Source organism: Acinonyx jubatus, chromosome D1 (assembly GCF_027475565.1).
Source record: "Acinonyx jubatus isolate Ajub_Pintada_27869175 chromosome D1, VMU_Ajub_asm_v1.0, whole genome shotgun sequence".
Taxonomy (NCBI): Eukaryota; Metazoa; Chordata; class Mammalia; order Carnivora; family Felidae; genus Acinonyx; species Acinonyx jubatus.
In genome coordinates, this window is record NC_069390.1 from 101,850,113 (window position 1) to 101,872,584 (window position 22,472).

Sequence of the window (22,472 nt, forward strand, 5' to 3'; positions counted from 1 at the left end):
TTCCCTGGAAAGCCATCTGGCCCCAGACTCTTGTTTTTTTAGGAGATTTTTGATTACAAATTTGATTTCTTTACTGTTATGGGTCTGTTCAAATTCTCTATTTCTTCCTGTTTTGGTTTTGGTAGTGTATATGTTTCTAGGAATTATTCCTTTACTTCCAGATTGCCCATTTTGTTGGCATATAATTGCTCATAATATTCTCTTATTATTGTTTGTGTTTCTGCTGTGTTGGTTCTGATGTCTCCTCTTTCATTCTTGATTTTATGTATTTGGGTATTTTACTTTTTCTTTTTGATCAAACTGGCTAGTGGTTTATCAATTTTGTTAATTCTTTCAAAGATCCAGCTTCTGGTTTCATTGATCTGTTCTACTGGGTTTTTTTGGTTACAATAGCATTGATTTCTGCTCTAATCTTTATTATTTCCTGTCTTCTGCTGGTTTTGCATTTTATTTGCTGTTCTTTTTCCAGCTCTTTAAGGTTTAAGGTTAGGTTGTATATCTGAGACTTTTCTTCCTTCTATAGGAAGACCTGGATTGCTGTTTACTTCCCTCTTATGACTACCTTTGCTGTGTCCTAGAGGTTTTGGACTGTGGTGTTATCATTTTCATTGGCTTCCATGTACTTTTTAATTTCCTCTTTAACTTCTTGGTTAGTCCATTCATTCTTTACTAGGATGCTCTTTAGTCTCCAGGTGTTTGCTACCTTTCCAAATTTTTTCTTGTGGTTGATTTCGAGTTTCATGGTGTTGTGGTCTGAAAATATACATGGTATGATCTTGATCTTTTTGTACTTGTTGAGGGCTGCCCCAGTATGTGATCTATTCTGGAGAACGTTCCATGTGCATTGGCAAAAAATGTATATCTGTTGCCTTAGGATGAAATGTTCTGAATATATCTGTTAAGTCCATCTGGTCCAGTGTGTTATTCAAAGCCGTTGTTTCCTTGTTGATTTTCTGTTTAGATGACCATTGCATTGCTGTAAGTGGGGAGTTGAAGTCTCCTACTATTATGGTATTATTATCAATGAGTTTCTTTATGTTTGTGATTAATTGATTTATATTTTAGGTGCTCTCACATTTGGAACATAGATGTTTACAATTGTTAGGTATTCTTGGTGGATAGACCCCTTAATTATGATATAATGCCCTTCTTCATCTCTTGTTACAGACTTTATTTTAAAGTCTAGATTATCTGATATATGTATGGCTACTCCAGCTTTCTTTTGGTGACCATTAGCAAGATAGATGGTTCTCCATCCTTACTTTGAATCTGAAGGTGTCTTTAGGTCTAAATTGGGTCTCTTGTAAACAGCATATAGATGGATCTTGTTTTCTTATCCATTCTGTTACCCTATGTCTTTTGGTTGGAGCATTTAGTCCATTGATGTTTAGAGTGAGTACTTACAGATATGAGTTTATTGCCATTATGTTTCTTGTAGATTTCGAGATTCTGGTGGTGTTCTCTGGTCCTTTCTAGTCTTTTCTACTTTTTTCCCCATCTTTTGTCCCCCTCAGAGAGTCCCCCTTAAGATTTCTTGCAGGTCTGGTTTAGTGGTCACAAACTCCTTTAATTTTTGTTTGTCTGGGAAACTTTTAATCTCTCCTTCTATTTTGAATGACAGCCCTGCTGGATAACGAATTCTTGGTTGCAGATTTTTCAGATTCAGCACATTGAATATGTCCTGCCACTTCTTTCTGGCCTGCCATGTTTCTGTGGATAGGTCTGCTGCAAACCTGATCTGTCTTCCCTTGTAGGTTAATTTCCCTTGCTGCTTTCATGATTCTTTCTTTGCCTGAATATTTTGTGGATTTGACTATGATATGCCTTGTTGATGGTCAGTGTTTGTTGAATCTTATGGGAATCATCTGTGCTTCCTGGATTTTGAGGTCTGTGTCTTTCCCAGGTTAGGAAAGTTTTCTGGTATGATTTGCTCACATAACCCTTCTACTCCTTTTTCTCTGTCTTCCTCTTCTGGGACCCCTATGATTCTGATATTCTTCCTTTTTAACAGGTCACTGGTTTCTCTAACTCGTAAATAGTGCTCTTTTGCCCTAGTCTCCCTCTTTTTTTCTGCTTCATTATTCTCCATAAGTTTGTCCTCTATATTGCAGATTCTCTGTTCTTCCTCATCCATCCTTGCCACCATGGCAGCTATTTGAGATTGCAACCCAGTTATAACATTTTTTATTTCATCCTGACTAGCTTTTACTTCTTTTATCTCTGCAGAGAGGGATTCTAATCTATTTTTGACCTCAACTAGTATTCTTATTATCGTGATTCTAAATTGTGGTTCAAACATCTTGTTTGTATCTGTGTTAAGTCCCTGGCTGTTGTTTTCTCCTGCTCTTTCTTTTAGGGTGAATTCCTTCATTTCATCATTTTGAAGGAAGAAAAGGAATTAATAAGGAAAAAAAAGTTTCAAGTTAAAAAATTAAAAACAACACACGCACACACACACACACACACACAAATCAAGTAAATGATGCTAGCTCCTAGGTGTGTTTATGTCTGGTTACAGAAATGAGCTTGATAGATTACAGAAAAAAGGGAAGAAAAAAAAGAAAAAGAAGAAAAAGAAAGGAAAACATTTGAAAATTTGTGAAATGTATACAATAAAATAGAATGACGGAAGTAAAATAGAATTTGAAAAGTTTACAAAAAAGAAAACATATAGTAGAAAAAATAAAGGAAAAATATATGCATTTTTTAACATTTATTTATTTTTGAGACAGAGAGAGGCAGAGCATGAACAGGGGAGGGTCAGAGAGAGGGAGACACAGAATCTGAAACAGGCTCCAGGCTCTGAGCTGTCAGCACAGAGCCCCACGTGGGGCTCGAACTCACGGACCGCGAGATCATGACCTGAGCTGAAGTCAGCCGCTTAACTGACTGAGCCACCCAGGCGCCCCTAAAGGAAAATATTTTTAATAAAAATTAAAAATAAAAATAATTTTTTTCTCTTTATTCAAGAAAAAGAAAAGAAAGAAAAAAAAGAAAATTGAATAGATGGACCAACGAACAGACTGAAATACAATTGAAATTACATAGTTTTCCCCTAGAAGTCAAACTGTGAAGAATTTTATAGTCCGTAAACTAAGCAGGTGGAGAGATCTGTGGTGTTCCTGGAGAGTAAGGTTGCTCAGTTGGGCGGGGCTTAGTGTAATGGCTCTGTGCTCCACTAGATGGCGCTGCTTAGTATACTGGGGTGGATCGTTGTGGTGCTTGTAGGTGTGTATGCGCATGCGCGGGAGGTGCGAAAATGGTGTCACCCAGCTCCCCAGCCTCCAGTATGGAAACTCTGTGCTCTCCTCGACCAGCAATCACGCACCCGTCCTAGGTCTCCAGCTTTCTTCCACTGCCTGCTTTTACACTGTCCGTGACCAAGCCATCAGGTTGCCAGGCGGCCCATCCTTACTGAGTTTTATGTCAGATGCGGCTGTGTGTCCCGACCCCTCACTTCTGAGGGACTGCGGCTTTGACCCGTTCTGCCGCTCTGCTGGAGGGTCTCAATCAACACTGGCCAGGTGCCGACCTCACCCAGGAACTTTCGCGGGACCATGCTGCTGCTGCTGCTGCTGCCCAGAGACTGCAGTCGGGTGCCAGCCTGCCCCAGAAAAAGTTGACGCGATTGTGTAGCAGCAGCATTTCAGGGATTATGGAAAATCACAACACACACCTGGCACCAGGCTTCAGTCCCGACAACCTTGTTTCAGCACCAGCAAATGTGGTTGTTCTCCCGGGTCCACTGGGGCCTTTGCCTGCGGGCACACAGCCTCTACCCGACGTCCTCCGAGCAGGGAAACCAGCTTTCCCCATGTGGCCTGAAGACCCCGGACTTCACTCTGCTCCTGGGGATTCGCCCTTCTCACCAGAGCACCACCAGGTATGGAGCTGCGCCATTTCAGACTCTGCGTTTCCCCCGTTTATAGGGTCTTCATGGAATTCAGACCCTCTCCTTTCTCCCTTTTTGGCAGCTGTTTCCACTTTTTCACTTTCTCTCCAGCTGCTTTTGGGGGAAGGTGCTTTTCTCACACTACCTCAGCAAGCAAAGCGGCTCCCTGCCCTCCGTGGCTTCTGTCTCCCCCAGTTCACCTCTCCGCGCCACGTACCTGCTGGGTTCTGTGTTTCAGGTTGTGCAGATTGTTGTGTCAATCCTCAAGTCAGTTTTCTAGGTGTGCAGGATGGTTTAGTGTTGGTCTGGCTGTATTTTATGGACACGAGACAAGAACTTCCATGCTGTTCTGCCATCTTCGCTCCTCCCCCTATGTCTTTCTTTATAAGTGAGATTAGTCAATATTTTAATGTCATACTTTGGTATGAAGTTCAACTAGCTTTATTGGTTCTAAAATCAGTTAGAAAATTTCCACTTTTTCAATGGTCTGGAATATTTAAAATAACATAGAAATGATCAGGTTTTAAATGTTAGATAGAACTTGCCTGTAAACACATCTGGATCTGGAATTGTTTTTAATGGTACATCTTTAGTTGTTTTTCCAATTTGTTACACAATTATTGTCTGTTCAGATTTCCTTTCTCTCTTTGGGCCAGTTTTGGGGTTATTATTTGACTAGAAAAATCATCCACTTCCTTTAGAGTTTCAGCTATGTTGCACATAATATCAACTTACTGTATATATTGTGTATCTGTGGTCACTTATATCCTTTTTTCCCTAGTATTGTGTACATTTACTTTTTCTGTTTTGTCCTTAATGAATGATGCAGCAATTATTTTATTTCATGATTTTTTCCCCCTAAAAACCCCAGGGGCGCCTGGGTGGCTCAGTCAGTTAAGTATCTGCCTCTTGAGCTGGCTCAGGTCATGATCTCATAGTTTGTGAATATGAGCCCCGTGTTGGGCTCTGGGATGACAGCGCAGAGCCTGCTTGGATTCTCTCTCTCTCCTCTCTCTGCCCCTCCCCTGCTTGCACACACTCTCTCTCAAAATAAAGAAACTTTAAAAAAAAAAAAAAACCCAGCCTTTTGGCTTCGTTTACTCTTCTAATTTTTTTTTGCTGTTCTCTGTTTCATTAATTTAAACATGCATTGTTATTAATTTTTCTAACCTCTTTTGGTTTATTTGTTATATCCAATTTTTTAAGTTGAATACTTAACCTAATTTATTTCCAATTTCATTAATAGTAAAAGGGGAAACTTAAGACCGTTAAAATTTCTGTAAGTAGATTTAGCTATGCTGGATACATTTTGATACGTAGTATTTTCTTTTTGATTATTTCCCATTTATAATTTAAATGTAGTCATTATTTAAGAAACTAATGACTGTATCTGAAATTATAAACACATACTTTACTTTCAGTTAGGTGTTACTGCTATTAGGGTTTTATTTGGGAAGGAGGCTATCGTTTATTGTTGATTTTTGGATTTTTAAAGATTCTGGTCAGAGAATATAGCCTATTACAAGCCTTATGTTTTGTAATTTTTAAATTTTTAAAAATATTTATTTTTGAGAGAGACAGTGAGATCGAGAAAGAGAGAAAGAGAGAGAGAAAGAGAGATAGTGTGAGCTGGGGAGGGGCAGAGAGAGAGGGGGACACAGAATCCAAAGCAGGCTCCAGGCTCTGAGCTGTCAGCACAGAGCTCAATGTCAGGCTTAAACTCACCAACCGTGAGATCATAACCTGAGCCGAAGTCAGATGCTCAACCACTGAGCCATCCAGGCACCCCATGTTTTGTAATTTATTAAGCTTTGCTCTGTCCCAAATGCATGATGAATTTTTGTGAATGATTTTTTGAAGGTTGAATCAGCCTTGTGTTTTTGCGTTAAACCCTACTTTTTCATGATATATATCTTTCTATAAATTGTTGAATTTGGTGTCTAAATTTTTTGGGAAATGTTTGCATCTGTGTTCAGGAGTGAAATTTGTTTATGATGCTCCTTTCTTTTAATATTTCTGTCAGGTTTGGATATCAAGATTATATGCGAGTTGGGAAGTGTTCATTTTTTTTTTTATTATTCCTTGTGATTTTAAAAAGATTCAAGTGTTTCTTCCATAAATTGTTGGTCAACTAACTGATAAACCATCTGGAATGGGGGTTTTGCATGTCGAATTCTTCTACTAATTCAGTTTCTTTAATTCTTACTTAGAATTATTTAGCTTTTCTTCATAATTTATTTAATTCAATTCTATTGATGGAAATGTCAATTGCTTTCAGTTTTCACTATTACAAGGGATGCTGCAGTGAACACGTTTCTACAAGTCTTTTGCAAAGATGTGTATTTTTATAAGATACACTCTTATAAGAGGAATTGCTGGACCACAAAGTATGAACAGTTTTAGCTGTGTTTGGTTTGCTATCAGATCCTCTCCTGAAGAAGTAGCATTGGAGACAGAAATGCCCTCAGTGTTAGTTATTTATTGTGGGTAGCAAATTACCCTAAGACTTGATGGCTAAAAATAATTATAAACACTTATTATCCTCACAGTTTCTGTGAGTCAGAAATTTGGGAATGGCTTAGTTCGGTGGTCCTGACTTGGGATCTCTCAGGAGATGGTCATCAAGATGTTAGTCTGGGCTGTGCATCTGAAGGCTTGTTCTGAGTGTGAAGGATCCACTTCCAAGATGGTGCACTCATATGGCCAACAAGTTGGTGCCAGTGCTTGGTAGAAGACCTCAGTTTCTCCCCCCATTGTGGATTCACCACAGACTGCTTGAATATTGTCACAACATGGCAGCTGAGTTCCCCAGAATGAGCAATGAGAGAGAGACAGACAGACAGAGAAGGAAGCAGCAATGCATTTTGAACTGGCTTTAGAAATCACACACCATCTGCCACAGTCTATTCTTTTTTTTTTTTTGGGACAGAGAGAGACAGAGCATGAATGGGGGAGGGGCAGAGAGAGAGGGCAGAATCGGAAACAGGCTCCAGGCTCCGAGCCATCAGCCCAGAGCCTGACGCGGGGCTCGAACTCACGGACCGCGAGATCATGACCTGGCTGAAGTCGGACGCTTAACCGACTGCGCCACCCAGGCGCCCCTGCCACAGTCTATTCTTTAGAAGCAGGTCACTGATTGATTCTGGCCCACACTGAAGAGAAAGGGAATTAGACTCCACCTCCTGAAGGAACAAGTGTCAAAGAAATTGTGGGCATATTTTAAAACCATTATAGCCTCTCTGTAAGCCTAATTTAAGTGGATTGATCTCCTTGGCATAAGCCTTCAAAAAAATGTTTTTAAGGAGAAGTTCTCAGCCCGTCGAAGGCATGGAGGCAAATGGAATCAGCGGGTGAGGGTGTGGAACTGGGGCTACAAACTGTCAAGCGCCTGCTGCCCTTAGTGTCCAGTGTCCTCAGTATCCTGGCTACTATCCAGGTTCAAGATGTATGTCTTAATTATGTAAATGGAGCGATTATGCCATCAGGGGCTCTGGTAAGCTAATTACTAAATAAGAAATCGATGCTGAGGTCAAGATTAATGAATCTCAAGGCTCCCAACACTCTGACTGTAATTGCAGTATTGAGGATCTTATTTCCACAGACCATGCCAGGAATCTTGGAGAGAAGAGGGCCCTTCTTGCTGTGACTGATTCATTGAAACCCTGCCCAAGCTTCCTCCTCTCATGTATGCCAGGGACTGGAAACAATCTTTGGCACACCTCTCCCATCCCATGGCCACCTCTGCACTTACCCAGTCAGCCTCTAATGGCTCAGGCTCCCGGGAAGTGGCCATGTGGATTATTATGGCCAGTACCAGTGGGGCGGGAGGGGCTTCAGCCAGAGCATCAGTTCTATTGGATGTGACATTTGCATTTGGAGGACTGAGGCAGGACGAGAGGGGTTTCACTGGGGCCCCTTTCTTTCCAACTCTCTTTTTTGCAGGAGATGTCTGATTGCCCCTGACAACAGACTAGACTGGACAGAGAGGTCCCCTGACCCGAAAGGCCCCTGGAGGCACAAGAGCGCCTAGTCTCCTCATTGTCCACCCTTTGCCCTCCCCCACTCCCACATCACAGGGCTCTGGACTCTGTCTCTCTTGCTTTACATGGCTGTTTTCCCTTTAATTCCAAATTGTTTTGTCTTGCCCTCAGCTTTTATCTAGTGCTTGTAAAAGAAATAGCCATGTTTAATCTGGTTCTGCAATTATTATAAAAATACTGTTGAGGACCATGACTGGTACATCTGCAACAAGATGATGAGGGAGATTTGTCTGGTGTCCCAGAATTGTGGCTAAGGTCCAAACCAAAGCAGTGGACAAGAGGCACTGAGGAACCTCTTTGGAATTAAAGAGGGCTGTCCAGGAGCAGAGCCAATGCAATATGACAATGTGGTCAGCAATCAGAGGTTTAGGAAACAGCCTGATACCTTCAACCCACCCCTGTTCCTGAGACCTGTTCCTGCACTCTTGTTTACACAGGGAGAGGACCAGGGAATGTAGAGGGGTGGCGTCACAGCTGCCAGCCTTCCAGTGTTCATGGTGACAGGCAATTCCCTTGTGTCCCCATTGGAAGACATGTTATCACAGAGCCATTGGTGACTCCTGGGCTAGAGATTTTTGTAAGAGGCCCGTGGAGGTGGTCCATGCTAGCAGAAGGAGAAGGGGGTGTAGAGGGACTACAGAAGGGGAAGGGGGTGTAGAGGGGCCAGAGGAACCCCCTCCCGCTTTCACTCAGCCCTTGGAGAATACAGAGGAAGTCCACGGTATTTCCTGTGGCTACACCTGAAGGAGCATAGAATGAGGAGGGTCAGGAGCTGTGGGCTGCCCAGATGATTGTCATAACAAGTGAGGAGAGCCTTGATCCAGAAAGAGTTGAAGGCTATAGTCCCAACTGAAGGGGTACTTCCTCTCCAAGTGGGTCCTTGTATGAGAGGAGACCCAGCATTAATCCAAACCCCCACCCATCTTCCACATGGAGACCACAGCTTCAGTAGGTCCACTAGCCTCACATGGGACCAGAACCAGGCCAAGATGGGAGATAGCTTCTCACCACTACCAGCCCTCGGCCATGCTGAGATGCCTCCTGCCTCCCCATGCCCCCTTCCTGCCCTTAAAGCCAAGAACCCTGGACCCAAAAGAGGGAGGAGAGGAGCAGAGGTGAAGGAAGACTCTCACTCCATTCATTCCACCTTGGGGTCCCTAGAGCCACAGCCTGCCTAGAGTTTAGGGGGCGGGGGAGGAAGGGCTTTGAATGGTTTTAAACGACTAGACTGAATTTTTTAATAACTGAAAGTGACAGAACATTCACTTTATGCCCAAAATATCATTAAGTGATGGGGAAAAGGGATTCGACAGTACACAGCAGAAAGCAGTGACTGGAAAAAATTAACTTTCGTGTTTATACCCCACTGAGTTGAGACTCTTCAGTAACCCACTGCACATCATTCCAGTCAGTGCTCCCTGAATTAAGCCCTGTGCAGGGAAATTATTCTCAGAACTTTTGTCAAGGCTGTCCAGGGCACGAGGAAATGCACACACATAACCTATGAAGTCAAGGTAAAATGGGAAGGTCTTTTGAAGGGGAAGTTTGGCAATAGGTGTCATAAGCCTTGAAAAGAGCATACTTCTGGCCCAGCCATTTTATTCTTAGGGATATATTTACTTATTGTTCAGTAACCTTTTATGGACACCAGTAATGAGCGGGGTGCTGTTCCAGGTATGTTGAGCAAGACAGACTGGATCCCCTCCCTCACAGACATTACAACTTGGTGAAAGGGAGAGCTAGAAAACAAGTCTGGCTCCTGCTCTAGCCGAGGGAAGACAGTGGCAGTGTCCACCACAAGAGGGACAGCCAACCCAATCCGTGGTGGTGATGGGGATGGCGGGGTGTTGGAGGAAGTTCATCTGAAGAAATGATGCCTGAAAGATGAACAGGGATTAGTGAGGCGAGGGCTTGCAGGTGGAGGAAAAATCTTCTAGGGAGTAAGAACGTGCAAGAGGCAGAGAGAGCAGGGGTGCTGAAAACCCAAAAAGTTCAGTTTGGCCAGAAGAGAAACAGGAACGAGGGGATGATGAGCCCGGGAGGCTGGAAAGGGAGGCGAGGGACTCTAAGGACATAATGCAGGGTGATGACACAGACTCACCAAAGCACCAGCTACGATTATGAGATCCGAGATCTGAAGCTCGGATGTCAAACAATAGCGTCCCGGCGACACCAGTATCATAAAAACACTGCACGGCTATAAAAGGGGGTGTGGAGGAATACTTATTGGCATGAAAAGATGTTTATATTGTCCAATAAAATGAGGATGGGGCATGTTGGTGGCTCAGTCAGTTAAGCATCTAACTCTTGGTTTCAGCTCAGGTCATGATCTCGAGGTTCATGAGTTTGAGCCCCGCATCAGGCTCTGCACTGACAGTGTGGAGCCTGCTTGGGATTTATCTCTCCCTCTCTCTCTGCCCTTCCCCCAGCTCTCTCTCTCTCTCTCTCTCTCTCTCTCTTTCTCTCTCTCTCTTTCCTTCTCTCTCTAAAAATAAGCAAACATAAAAAAAAATAAGGATATAAATTTTGTATAGTATGTGTAATATGGTCTTATTTTTATTTTAAAAATTATACAAAGATTCTGTGAAACATGTGTATTAACAGTTACTGGGATTGTAGGTGAATTTCCTTCTTCTCTTTTTGCTCAATTGTAGTTCCTCCTATAGTTTATCTGTGTGCGGGAACTGCTAGCGTGGTAAAGAAGTGAAAGTTATAAGACAAAATCACTTATATGTAAGCTGAAAACATTGAGTGCCAGGAAAATCCTAGTCTCCATGTTGAAAGCATGAAGAAATTATTCCCCAGCCATGCGGCCCCTCCGTCTAAAGTAGACCCTTTGCTTTCTGTCCCTTGAATGCAGCCTGCTGTCTCCGTTCCATTGCCTTGTTCGGGTTGGCCCTTTCACCAAGAATTTCTTCTCTATACCACTTGTGGTCTATCCAGATGCTCCAGATCTGTCACAGCACAGTTCAGGTGTCCCCTTGGCACAGGGGAACATGTGTACAGACTTTATAACATGTATACGGACTTCAGGTACTGCCCATGGGAACCGTAGGATCCAGTCGTGACTTCACCACTTCCTAGTTAAGTGATCTCGGAAAATTTACTTAACCTTTAAGAAATTAATTTTTTTTCAGTGAGATGTTGTAAGGATTACAAAATATTATAATTCAAGTCCCTTAAATTACCAAGCACTACATGTATTCAACAAACAGTTATGAAGAGCCAAGCGTGCCGTTGACATTAAATTAGACATTACCCAAATGCTAGTTTTATTATAACACTCAATTATCAATAATAATCTTCCACGGAACTTAGCAAATAACATTCTGCTTTGTGCTTCTCATGTTTCACCTGTGAGTGTCTTGTTAATTCTTTTCTATTCTGTAAGTTAATTCTTTTGCGTTACCAAATATTTATCAAATTCCCACTACAAGCCTGGTGGCGATTAAAATGATGAGCAGGAACCTGACCTCCTACAGTTTGATGGATGCAACGGGGACCTTTTGAAGGCTTTAAGGAAGGCAGTGATTTGATGGGATTTGTGTCATTAAACATACCATGTTTTTTCCAATTAGTTGAAACTTTCTTCCCTCCTTTACCTCACTGAGTTTTGCCATTCTTTATGTCTCGAATTGGATGTCACCTCCTCCAGGGACACTTTCCTGACCTCCAACTCTGGGTTTTGTGCCCTCAACGTGCACCCTCTGTGCCCCAACCACTTTCATCACACTGGGTTGTAATTGTCTGGTTTCCAGTCCATATGCCCCTAGACCATAAGCTTCATGAGGCCGACAGAGCCCATCCCCACCTTTTCATACTTACATCCACCATGTCCAGCCAGAGCACAGGATAAGTGCTGAGTAAGGGTTGGAAACACGGCAACCCTGGAAGAGGGATTCAGGGAGGTCATGGGAAGAAGCCAGACTATAGTAGGAACAATAGTACAAAGCAAGAACAAGGCATGCGTCCTGGAAACAGTAGCGAGAGACACTTCCTTAGGGAATCTTACTCGAGAAGAGTAGAGCCTAGAAGGGCAATCGCTAGAAGAGGACACAGGAGATTGAGGGTTTGTTTTGTTAGATGGGAGAGACTTAAGCGTGTTTAAACACTGATGGAAAGATCCGGAAGGAAGGAGATTAAGATACAGGAGATTGATTTAGTCAAGTATTGCTGCAATCATGCTGCATAATGAACAACCCCCACTCTCCGTGGCTTATGGTGAGAATAAGCATTTGTTTGACTCACTCGTGTCTGCATCCCGTTGTAGGTCTGCATATTCGGGTCCACTCCATGTTCTTCCCATCCTCCTTGGGCCATGAGCCGGCCAGAGCACGTTCTCCTCCTGGTGCTGGCAGAGGCAGAGGTGGGGGACGGGGTGGGGACACGCATGATCTCTCGAAGCCTTGCCTCAGAACAGGCATGTTATCACTTCTGCCCACAGTCCACTGTCCAAAGTCCACATGGCACCCTCGATCTTGCCATCAATAGGGCAGGTATAAACAGTCTATCCATAGTGCACAGTGCAGGCTAGATTGTGAAAGGTGACAAGAAAGTGGAGGCTGAGAGGGTGAGTGCTGGCAGCAAGAGGTGCTGATGGAGCCAAAGCTGGGAAGGGGCACAGGTGCAGAGATGAGAAGGCCAAGTCTGAGTGAATGTTTGCACAGTGGAGCCGTGCAAGCTGCTGACCAGCCCAGGCTGTGGCAGTGAAGGCTGTGGTTGAGAGGAGGTGACCGACACCAGCTATAGCTGAGCCATCCAAGCTCCGGGAGGCAGGTGATGAGAGCACCCAATGTCACAGGAAAACTAGAGACAGAAGCAACTGTGAGGCAGGATGTCTCAGGGTCCTGGAGAAGACAGGAGGACAATGGCATGGGGACATGGGCTCCCAGATGACAGGCAGTGTCTGGGAGCATGGAGAATGCCATTCCCAGCTCCAGACAGAGACATTTCTGGGTTGTGGAAGAAACAACAATTCCAAATGGAGGAGCCTGCAGAGAAAGCAGCATTTGGGGGAAAGAGCCAAGTTTCTGTTAAGTAGGAAAGAGAAGGGGCGCCTGGGTGGCTCAGTCGGTTAAGTAGGAAAGAGAAGAGCCATTTGGATGACAAGTCTGAGGGAACAGGAAAGTTTGTTTACCATGGTAGCTTCTACAGGAAACTATGGGGATGACTTTGCTGCAGAGGGAGCCCAAGGTAGGGGAGAGGGGAGACCCACCAAGGGCAAAGACAGCATGGAAGTGAGGCATGTCTTTCTGTCTGCTGGGGAAAGAAGGTGCCACATGTTCTGAAAAGAGGGCATCCAAAGCCAAGAGAATTTGTTCCTAGGACTCTCATTGTGTGGGAAAAACAATAGATGTCCCTGGAGGATGAGCAGCCCTAACTCATTAGAAAAGCACAAGGCCCTTAAGAAATGTTTAATAGGGGTGTCTGGGGGACTCAGTCAGTTAAGCGTCTGACTTCAGCTCCGGTCATGATCTCACAGTTCATGGGTTCGAGCCCCACGTCTGGCTCTGTGCTGACAGGTTGGAGCCTAGAGCCTGCTTCGGATTCTGTGTCTCCCTCTCTCTGTGCCCCTCCCCCACTCATGCTCTTTCTCTCTCTGCCTCTGAAAAATAAATAGAACGTTAAAAAAATTAAAAACAAAGAGAAATGCTTAATAAAATGAATAAATGTCAAACAAACAAAGAAGCCAATAGTGGATTCATAAGACATCTTCTCCTCTATTAGAAAGGGCAATGGCTCTAATCTTCTGCTCCAAGCGAGGGAAAGGGTCCATAGCCTTCTGTGCCGCAGCAAACTGACCCCTGTTGCTCCCAAAGTTTGGAAATTCTCTGCCCAGCAATGCCAAAACTTTTGGCTATGGGTTTTGATTTCTCATTAACCTTTACAGGGCCTACCTTGATGATTAAATTACACATTTTCTTCACCAGGTCATCTCCAATTAAGATGATAATTAGCTTCCATGTTTTATCAAGTATTTACCAGCCTGTCTATGAAAAGGCACTTAATGAAAACAATCAGGACATGTAATCACATTAACAAGGGGGAGCCCATGGGGAGGATTTGAAATATCTAACAGTAGACCAGAGAGGAATGGGACTTCACAGTAAACACAGACCCAGTACTGACTGCCACAGATCCAATGGCACTTGAAGGAGAATATGGGCCAACTGGGAGTTTTCTAAGACTTTGAGCAAACTGGGCGCTTTTTACCTTGGCCGGTGTGTGCACCAGTGTGAGCAGTAGGTCTTGAGAGCATCACGGCCAACAACAGTAACAACTTCCACAACTACTACTATTTGTTGGGTGCTTATTGTGTGTAAGGCATTGTACCAGGGGCTCTGTATGCATTATGCTAATTCATACTTCCTGACCCCTTGGAGGTAAGCATAATGCTCAGCTATATTTTACTGATGAAGCAACTGGAGCTCAAAGAGGTGCAGTGACTTGCCTAAGGTCACGTGGCTGGTCAGGAGCAAAGCTGAGACTTGGATCCCCAAGAAGAGGCGTGCTCCTTCACGTGGCAGAGAGGTTCTGGCTACAGGGGCACCTGCCACAAAAATGGCCTGGACCAAAGGCCACAGCTCCACAGCACATATACTGCCTGTCGCTCTCTCCAGTTCTCTCCATGCCAGACCTCTCTGATTTATCATGATACTCTCTCCCATGGAGTGCAGATGTGGCCTCATCGTCTTCCTTCTCCATAGCACTCCAGGCAGCCACTAAATCAATCCCAAGTGGTAGGTGAGATGGAGTTTCTTTGCCACCCTTGGCATAGATGCTCCGTGAAAACATGAGTGACAAAGCACTGAGCATGGGTTTTGAGGGACCCAGCTTTGAATCCTGGTTCTCTCTATTCCAGCAATTCCAGAGCCCATTTCACCATCTGTGAAATCTGAGGGTTGTGAAGATCAAATGAAACGTCAGTGTGTGAACTGCCATGTCTGTAGTGGGGCAAGGCCCCAGGGAAGAGTTTGCTTCCTTCTTTCACAAGTGGTGATTGACACATTTAGACTTGGATCAGGGGCAAAGGTGGATACTTAAAGCCTTAGAAAACTCCCTGGTGGAGAAAGACAGTGACACACTAGCCTGGATCCCAGGGAACACATGAAGAATCTCAAGGTCTAGGGGCAAGGTAACAAGTGACAGATATGTGGAAGGGCAGCCCAGTCAGGTGTGGAGAGACCCGATGGGATTCAGAGGCGAAGAAGCCAATCCTGGAGGCGACTGAGAGCCCCTGGGCCAGGCCCAGCCTAGATCCTATCCAAACCTATACCAGCCAAGGTGGCCTGAGGTGAGGCTTCAGTAACCCTGGGATGAAGCATGTGTGCTAGACAAACAGGATGTGTCTTGCTTGGCCTTTTCATTATTTTCCATTTGGGCTGTGTTTGGTTTTCTTCTAGTTTTTTTAAGTTGCAAAATATCAACTTACTCTGTATTGATCAGAGGAGAGAGGGGGCTGTCCATGCTGAAAAGGAAGGTAGTGGGCGTTGAGTGGCCTGGATGCCAAGAGTCCTGAGGGTGATGACCATCTGAGGGGAGATTAGGAGAAAGTCATGGAGTTGGAGAAGCCAGAGAAGGGGGTGCCTCAAGGGTGTGGAGGGGAGGTGATTAGGGAAACAGTGGTAGACTCCAAGGGCTTCTCCTGCCTTTAATTTCAGTCTCCTGTCAGATTTAAGTAGAGTGCTATATGTCCCTCTTGAGTCTCAGTGTCTTGGTATCTCCTTTACCTCCTCCAGGTCAGACCTTGAGTTGATGAAGGTGGAAGAGGTCTAGAACCTCCAGAGGGAGAGGTTGGCAAGGCAAGGATCCCAGCCCAGAGCACCAGAAAGAAGGAAACCGTGGTTCAGAACTAGGTCCCAGTTTAGGGTGAGTGTGTGAGGCTCTTCTGATGGAAAGGATTGGAGGCTTTCTTGGGCCACTTCAAGTCAGGGTGTACATGTGTGTTTGGGTTGAGGGAAGGAGCGTTATAAAGAACATAGAAATAAAGCAATTAGAAATCTCAACCACATATCCAAGCCTCATGGATACCAAGGAGGGTGTAACAACCAGGCCTTGCATGAAGAGCAGCAGCTAAAGTCATGCTGGATTTTGTGGAGCCGAGAATTACAAGACTGGGTCAAACCCAAGCAACTCCAGGGTTTTGGATCCTGCATGTCTGCTTCTTTGTGTTTATCTGCTTCTCAGGCTGTGGACCAACCCCCTCACTCTACTCTTATCTTTGGCTTACTTATAATTTAGTTCACTCATAGATGTCACTTACTCACGGTTGCTTGTGGTCCTTGCCTCTCCCAGTCTCCCTCTGCATCAGTTTCTGCCTGCACTGCCAACTGAAAAATTCTCTCTAGACCATGTCCTAGTCTAAATTCCTAATAGAGACAATCTAATTTCTCTAGTGCATCTAATGGTCTCAGGTGAGAAAGAACTTTTTAAGTCAGGTGACCTCATGTATTGGCTGCCCTGAGTTGTCCCACTATGAGATGAATAGTTTCCCATTGAAGGCAGCCTGTGACGGTATAACTATGCATCTGGTCTGTGTCCTCTTTGTCCATACTGGAAACTCCCAAAGGGCAAGGCCTGGACACTGAGTAGTGCTCCATCTTGAGACTTTGCTCCTCTCTCCTATGTCAGTAGGGATGGTTCCTGAGGACTGGTGGTGGGAGCTGAGTCTAACAGTGGGCATCCAATGGCCCCATGTATGGAGAGCAAAGGGAGGTAAAGCCCTAAGGCCAGGAAGTCTCAGACAGCACTAGTCAGCTGAGGTCCACTCCAGTCTTTATTTGTATCTAGGTGTCTAGATAGGGAGACTGGGTACCACTGGATGGCATCTTACCAAATTTCACTTTGTACATTGGCAGAAGGAGACTGTCCCTCATATAAATAATATCCTAGAGCCTTTAGGGAGGCAGGAAGCTTCTTCCCTCCACATTGGGTTATACTGCCTTTCAACTGTGCAACTGGTCTGGATCTAATTTCTGTCCAGATTGCCACACTCTGGTCACCAAGCAGTGCTCAAGCTAAACCAGAATGGTTCCATGCCTCCAGTGTGCCCATCCAGTTCCCACAAAGTCTCTGTGAAGTCTGAGAGGGCTGGATAGCTGGTTATTGCAATGCTGTACCCTTGGCTTGGGAAGTTAATGCAACCAGAGAAAGTAACTAGGTGGAGACACTGGCATGAGCCAGAAGGTACAGTACCTTAGGCTGTGGATTATCTGGGGCTGGTGTTGGAACCTGCAGACCCCTTTTGAGGCCAACCTCACCACAGCTCAGGCCATCCCCTCTGAGGCCTTTTATGGGGCTCTAGGCCAGTTATGTGTCAGGGTCTTTAGTTGTGGGCAACAGAAACAAACAGATCCTGGCTAGTGAGGAACTGAGTGGAGAAGAATGGGGGGCTCCCAGAACAAAGACTAAACTGAGAAGATGAGTGGTCACCAAGGCAGCTTCAGTGACAGAAAGGAGACACAAGTGTCTTTTAGCAGGAGCTGTCTGACCAAGGCACCCAAACAGCCACTGCAGGGCACACCAGTCACCCCATGAAGGACTCCTAGAGATCTTACACTGTGAAGTCACAGCCCCAGGGGCAATGTTGAGATGAGAGCGTCCTGGTCACATACTCATGCCCTGCCTGCCAGGGGATGGGGAGAGGAAAGACCCCTCCTTCAGCCTAGGAGTGAGACCCACGGTTGGTTGGTGGTCACATGGGAGATTCTCTTAAAGGGGGAGCAGGATTAGATGGTGGATAGCCAAAAATGGAGCCAAATTCCTCCACTGCATTGAAGCTATCCACTTGAATCAGTTTGAACTGCTTTTTCATGTCCTGAGCACTCCAACCCGTGTAGCGTTGTTTGGTCCTCTGGCGGGGCAGGGGGCGGAGGGGTCTGCCCTTGGTTCTCACTCCTAACTATGACTGGGTTCACCTGTCCCATCTTGCTCTCCACAGCCCCTGCCCTGAAACCTGGATTTGTACTTTGGGTGCTCCTCCAGGCTGAGTCTCAGCAGGAGACAGGCTACACACTCGAATGGGTTAATTTGAGAAGAGTTTAGGAAAGGAGACTGTTACAAAAATGGAGGTGGGGCTAGAGAAACCAGGGAGGATAATGCAGCCTCTCAGAACTAGTGATAATGGGACTCCATTACCACTTGGAGGGACTGAAGGTGCCAAGGGAGGGGGCAGTTACCAGGAGGGAGACAGAGCACAGAGACAGAGGCAGAGAAAGAGAGAGTTGGGTGACAGACCAGAACACAGATAGTTGAGCTGGGCCTGGAAAGAGCGGTGAGGGGGCAGCGCAGGTCTGTGGGTCAGGGAGCAGTGTGGTCATGGCCTTGGACATGAATGTGGAATGTGTGTCTAATGGGCAATTCCAATGTGTGAGGAAGATGCCTCTGCTTGAAAGTAAGCAGCGAAAGGGGTTTCTTCAAATCCATCCCTCAGTTTGGTCCTGCAGCCGAAGGACTGAGGTCTATGGTTGTTTCTCTTCCCTCTTCCCGTGATGCCTCTTTCTCTGGAAGAAGGGGAAGGGGCCATTTCATCTTTCTCCAGCCTTATCTAAGGGCTTGCCTTGAATCGCTTCCCAGCAACCCAGCTCTCCCCTGGCTTTCCAAATCTTTGGGCAGATCCACCTGCCATCAGATCTGCCAGAGCCCAGGTGACAGAATTGGGGACCCTCTATGAGACCTCAGAGAGGCACCCCAGTCTTTCCCAATAGCCCCTTTCCCTCCCCCCAGGTGGGCCCCCAAATACTTGGTTTCTATCACTGTAATAATAGTCCTCCCTCTGAAAAACTTACTCACTATTTATGCCTAATTATCACGCGGCACAATAATGATATATATAACACTTAATGTGTCAGGTTAACTGTGTTCAAAGTCTTGTTCCATTACAACAGCAAACTTGCTTGCTGTATCGTTAGTATTTAACCTCTCTGGGCCTCGGCTCCCACGTATGTAAAATGAGGGGTATTGATTAGATGAGTGCCTCGCCACCCAGCTGGTGCTCAGAACTACTGGTTGGCGGTTTAGAAATACAGAACCCTAACCCCTGCCTCCTGAGTTCTGACCTAGTAGATCAAATCTATATTTTTCTGTTTCCCAGGTGTTTTCTATGGTATCCAATTCAAGGACTGACATTTGGGAAACTCTGAAGCAGATAATCTCTGTGACCCTCTCCAAAACTCATTTATTCATTCATTGCTCATAGACTTCAGAGGGGATGCTAGCAGAGATGAGGCTGGACAGAGGCAAGGGACAGATATGGCAGACTTCTAATCCACTCTAACAGAATTAGAATTCATCTCAGAGATGACGGGAAGGCTTTGAGGGGTCTTAAGCAGGAGTGATACAATCAGATCTATGTGTTAGAAACAGCATCTTTGTGCATTGTGAAAAATGGGCTGAAGGTGGGAGGCCGGGAAAAGGCTTTGGTCATAATCTGCCTGAGATGATGATGGTGACCTGGATCAGAATGGTGGCAGCAAGTGGACAGATTTGGGTGGCATTCAGAACGTGGGATGGACAGGACTCTGATTTCTTTTTTCCTTCACATCTGGGATGTGGGGATTATTGCCTTTTGGCTCTGCAAGGCTTTGCCCTTTCCTAAGCCAGAGAACTCTTCAACCACACACTCTCATTGTGTGGTTCTTGGTCAGCTCAGTGACAAGCAGATGCCTCAGATTTTGACTCAAGAGCTGGTGACTCAGAGAAGCAGGGAGAGTGAGTGGAGCATCCATTCTAGAGGCTGCACAAGCTGCCACAACTTTCAGTTTCCAGAAGCAGTGTAACAGAGTGCCAGGGGGATGCCGGTGTCTGAGGCCCGTAGTGGTGGCTATGCCATCTGGTGCCCTGTGTTTACCTGCAATAACAGAGTTCTCACTGTACTGCTGTGTGGGCTTGATTTCAGCTAAAGACCTAACAGCATCTAGCTCTTTTGTTCCCACCTGCTTTACACGCCTGGTTCTCTCATCTCCCCCGTGATTCTGTGAGCTATTATAGTATTTTCGATGAACTCCTTTTCTGCTGAAACGGCCTGAGTTGTTTGTTTCTTACATCCGCGCTCCCCGCCTGGTACCCTAACTGTATCAGGAGCAGGGAGGGCACGAGCAGCTGGGTACAGTCCTCAGCCACAGCGAACATATGCAGAGGAGTGGGCTGTGAGCAAGAGAGTCCCAGATGCTGCTGGTTGGCTTAGAGACTAAAAATACCTCGGCTCCTGATTTGCTCACTCTCAACGCAGAAAGCTTGGATTGAGTTTTTCTTCACTATCCAGAGCTTTCTCTGGACTGCACAACTCCACTCAAAACCTGAGCGGTAGCATGGCCCTTGCATTTGCAAACTACTGGAAAACTATCATCCTGATTTCATTGTCTGCTCCCATCTTCTGGAAGGGAAGAGGCTTTAATGACACTCTCTGGGGGCTCTCCAAAATTAATGATATTCTCAACATCACAAGGTTATTGGAAGGTAAATGAGACTGCTGATGAGAAATATCTACAGACAAGGCTGAAGAAATCGGAGGCAATACTGATCGTGTTACCCCTATACAACTTCAGAAGTGACACATGGATGGATTGTTTCCTAAGTTCCATCACTTTCCCACCAATCTACCTGGTAATTTCCAAGACGTTTGATTTTGTTTTCACACATATAGCAACTGCAGTAGCTACCGAAACACAAGGTTTCTAGATTTTGTATTGTAGTAAAATATACATCACATAATTGACCATCTTAATCCTTGTGTAGTGTAGTGTGTGTAGGTCAGTGACATTACGTGCATCCATTGTTGTGCAAGCATCCATCCACAGAACTGTTTCACCTCCCCAATCTGAAATTCTCTACTTCTTAAACACAAACTCCCTATTCACCTTTCCTTCCAGCCCCTGGCAACCACCTTTCCACTCTGACTTCTTTAGGAACCTTATATAAGTGGACTGGGTTGTTTTACTTAGTCTAATGCCCTCAAGTTTCATGTTCTTGTAGCCTGTGCCAGGGTTGTTCTTACTCCATTTGCAGTGCCTCTGAGAACAATGAGGTGCCAATCCTCCTGAGTCAGAGGAGGGGTGGGGCAAAAAGAGAATCAACACACACTTTTTCCACCTTTTTCTCTCCAAGTGCTGAAAACCTGCACTTTGTAGCCAGGCTTGTAAGTCCAGGCCACGTTTTCGTTATCCAATTCCCCATTCAGTGGACATTTGGGTTGCTGTATCTTTTGCCCCCTGTGAATAATGCTATGATGAATATGGGTGTACGAATAAGTGTGTATTTATGACCTCTTCCCATCAAGCAATTAAATACATTTAGAAGGTGGATATTTACACTCTAATTTATCTGTTTTGTAATTCTGAAGAATTATACAATAGGCTTTCTTTTTTTTAAATTATTTTTTAATGTTTATTTACTTTTGAGATTCAGAGTGAGTGAGACAGAAACCCAGCGGGGGTAGGGGCAGAGAGTGAGGGAGACACAGAATCTGAAGCAGGCCCCAGGTCCTAGGCTGTTAACCCAGAGCCCGACATGGGGCTCGAACTCATGAACCATGAGATCATGACCCGAGCCAAAGTTGGCCACTTAACTGACTGAGCCACTTGGGTGCCCCATATAGAATAGGCTTTCTTAAACAGGGTTGCACCTGTATTCTTTACTGCTCCAAAATAGGAGGAGGCAAGGAATATCTATGAGCGTCCATTTTACGTGGATGTGGAAAAGCCCCGTACAGTCTTCAAGTGAGGAGATCATCCTCTGAGGGTGAATACGCACACAGATGTCAACACTCTTGAGTAATTCCCTCTGCTCTCCTGCCATGGTCAGAGAGAGTACCCTGAACCCTTGTCTTTTTAAAAGGGTCATCTCCTGGGGTGCCTGGGTGGCTCAGTCAGTTAAGTGTCTGGGTCTTGACTTCAGCTCAGGTCACCATCCCAGGGTCATGGGATCAAGCCCCATGGGATCAAGTTCCGCACTGAGTGTGGAACCTGCTTGGGATTCTCTCTCTCTCTCTCTCTCTCTCTCTGTTTCTCTCTCTCTCTGTTTCTCTCTCTACTCCTCTCTGCTTGTGCTCTATCTCTCTATCTCTCAATGAATGAATGAATGAATGAATGAATAAATAAATAAATAAATAAATAAATAAAATTATAAAGAAAATAAAAGGATTGTCTCCTTCTTCACCCCTTCCTCAGATACCCTGACCTCCCTTCACTAGATCACACTGATATGGGACTATGGCTCTCTCACCAATATCAGTGACCAAGACTTCTGCACCTCTCTAAGGCTTTCAGCACTTCGAGAGAAATAATAAAGTATAAAAAGGATGTGTTTATTTTCTTTTTGCCCCACACCCCCTGACCCAGAGGACTGCCACCTTATTGTCCTCAGAGTCATTTGCAAATGGACTAGGATCTACATGACCAAAGAGGGGAGGATGAGAGAAGAAAAAATTATAGGAACTTGAAACAGGGCTCAGTTTTCATCTGTGAAATAGGTTAAGAAATCTAGAATTGGAACACTGGGTGTCTGCATTTCCTCCAGTGCTTCTCTAGCTGAAGTTTTCTGTA

General features: G+C 45.0%; 1 protein-coding gene across 1 annotated transcript in view; it reads left to right on the top strand.

The window, feature by feature from the left end:
- Nucleotides 1-3,230: 3,230 nt before the first annotated feature.
- DRD2 (dopamine receptor D2) overlaps nt 3,231-22,472 on the top strand; it is an 86,412-nt gene continuing 67,170 nt past the window's right edge. Inside the window, exon 1 of the mRNA XM_053204096.1 lies at nt 3,231-3,883. Within this exon, the coding sequence (XP_053060071.1) occupies nt 3,723-3,883 (161 nt within the window). The 5' untranslated portion in view covers nt 3,231-3,722. The remainder of the gene's footprint in view (nt 3,884-22,472) is intronic.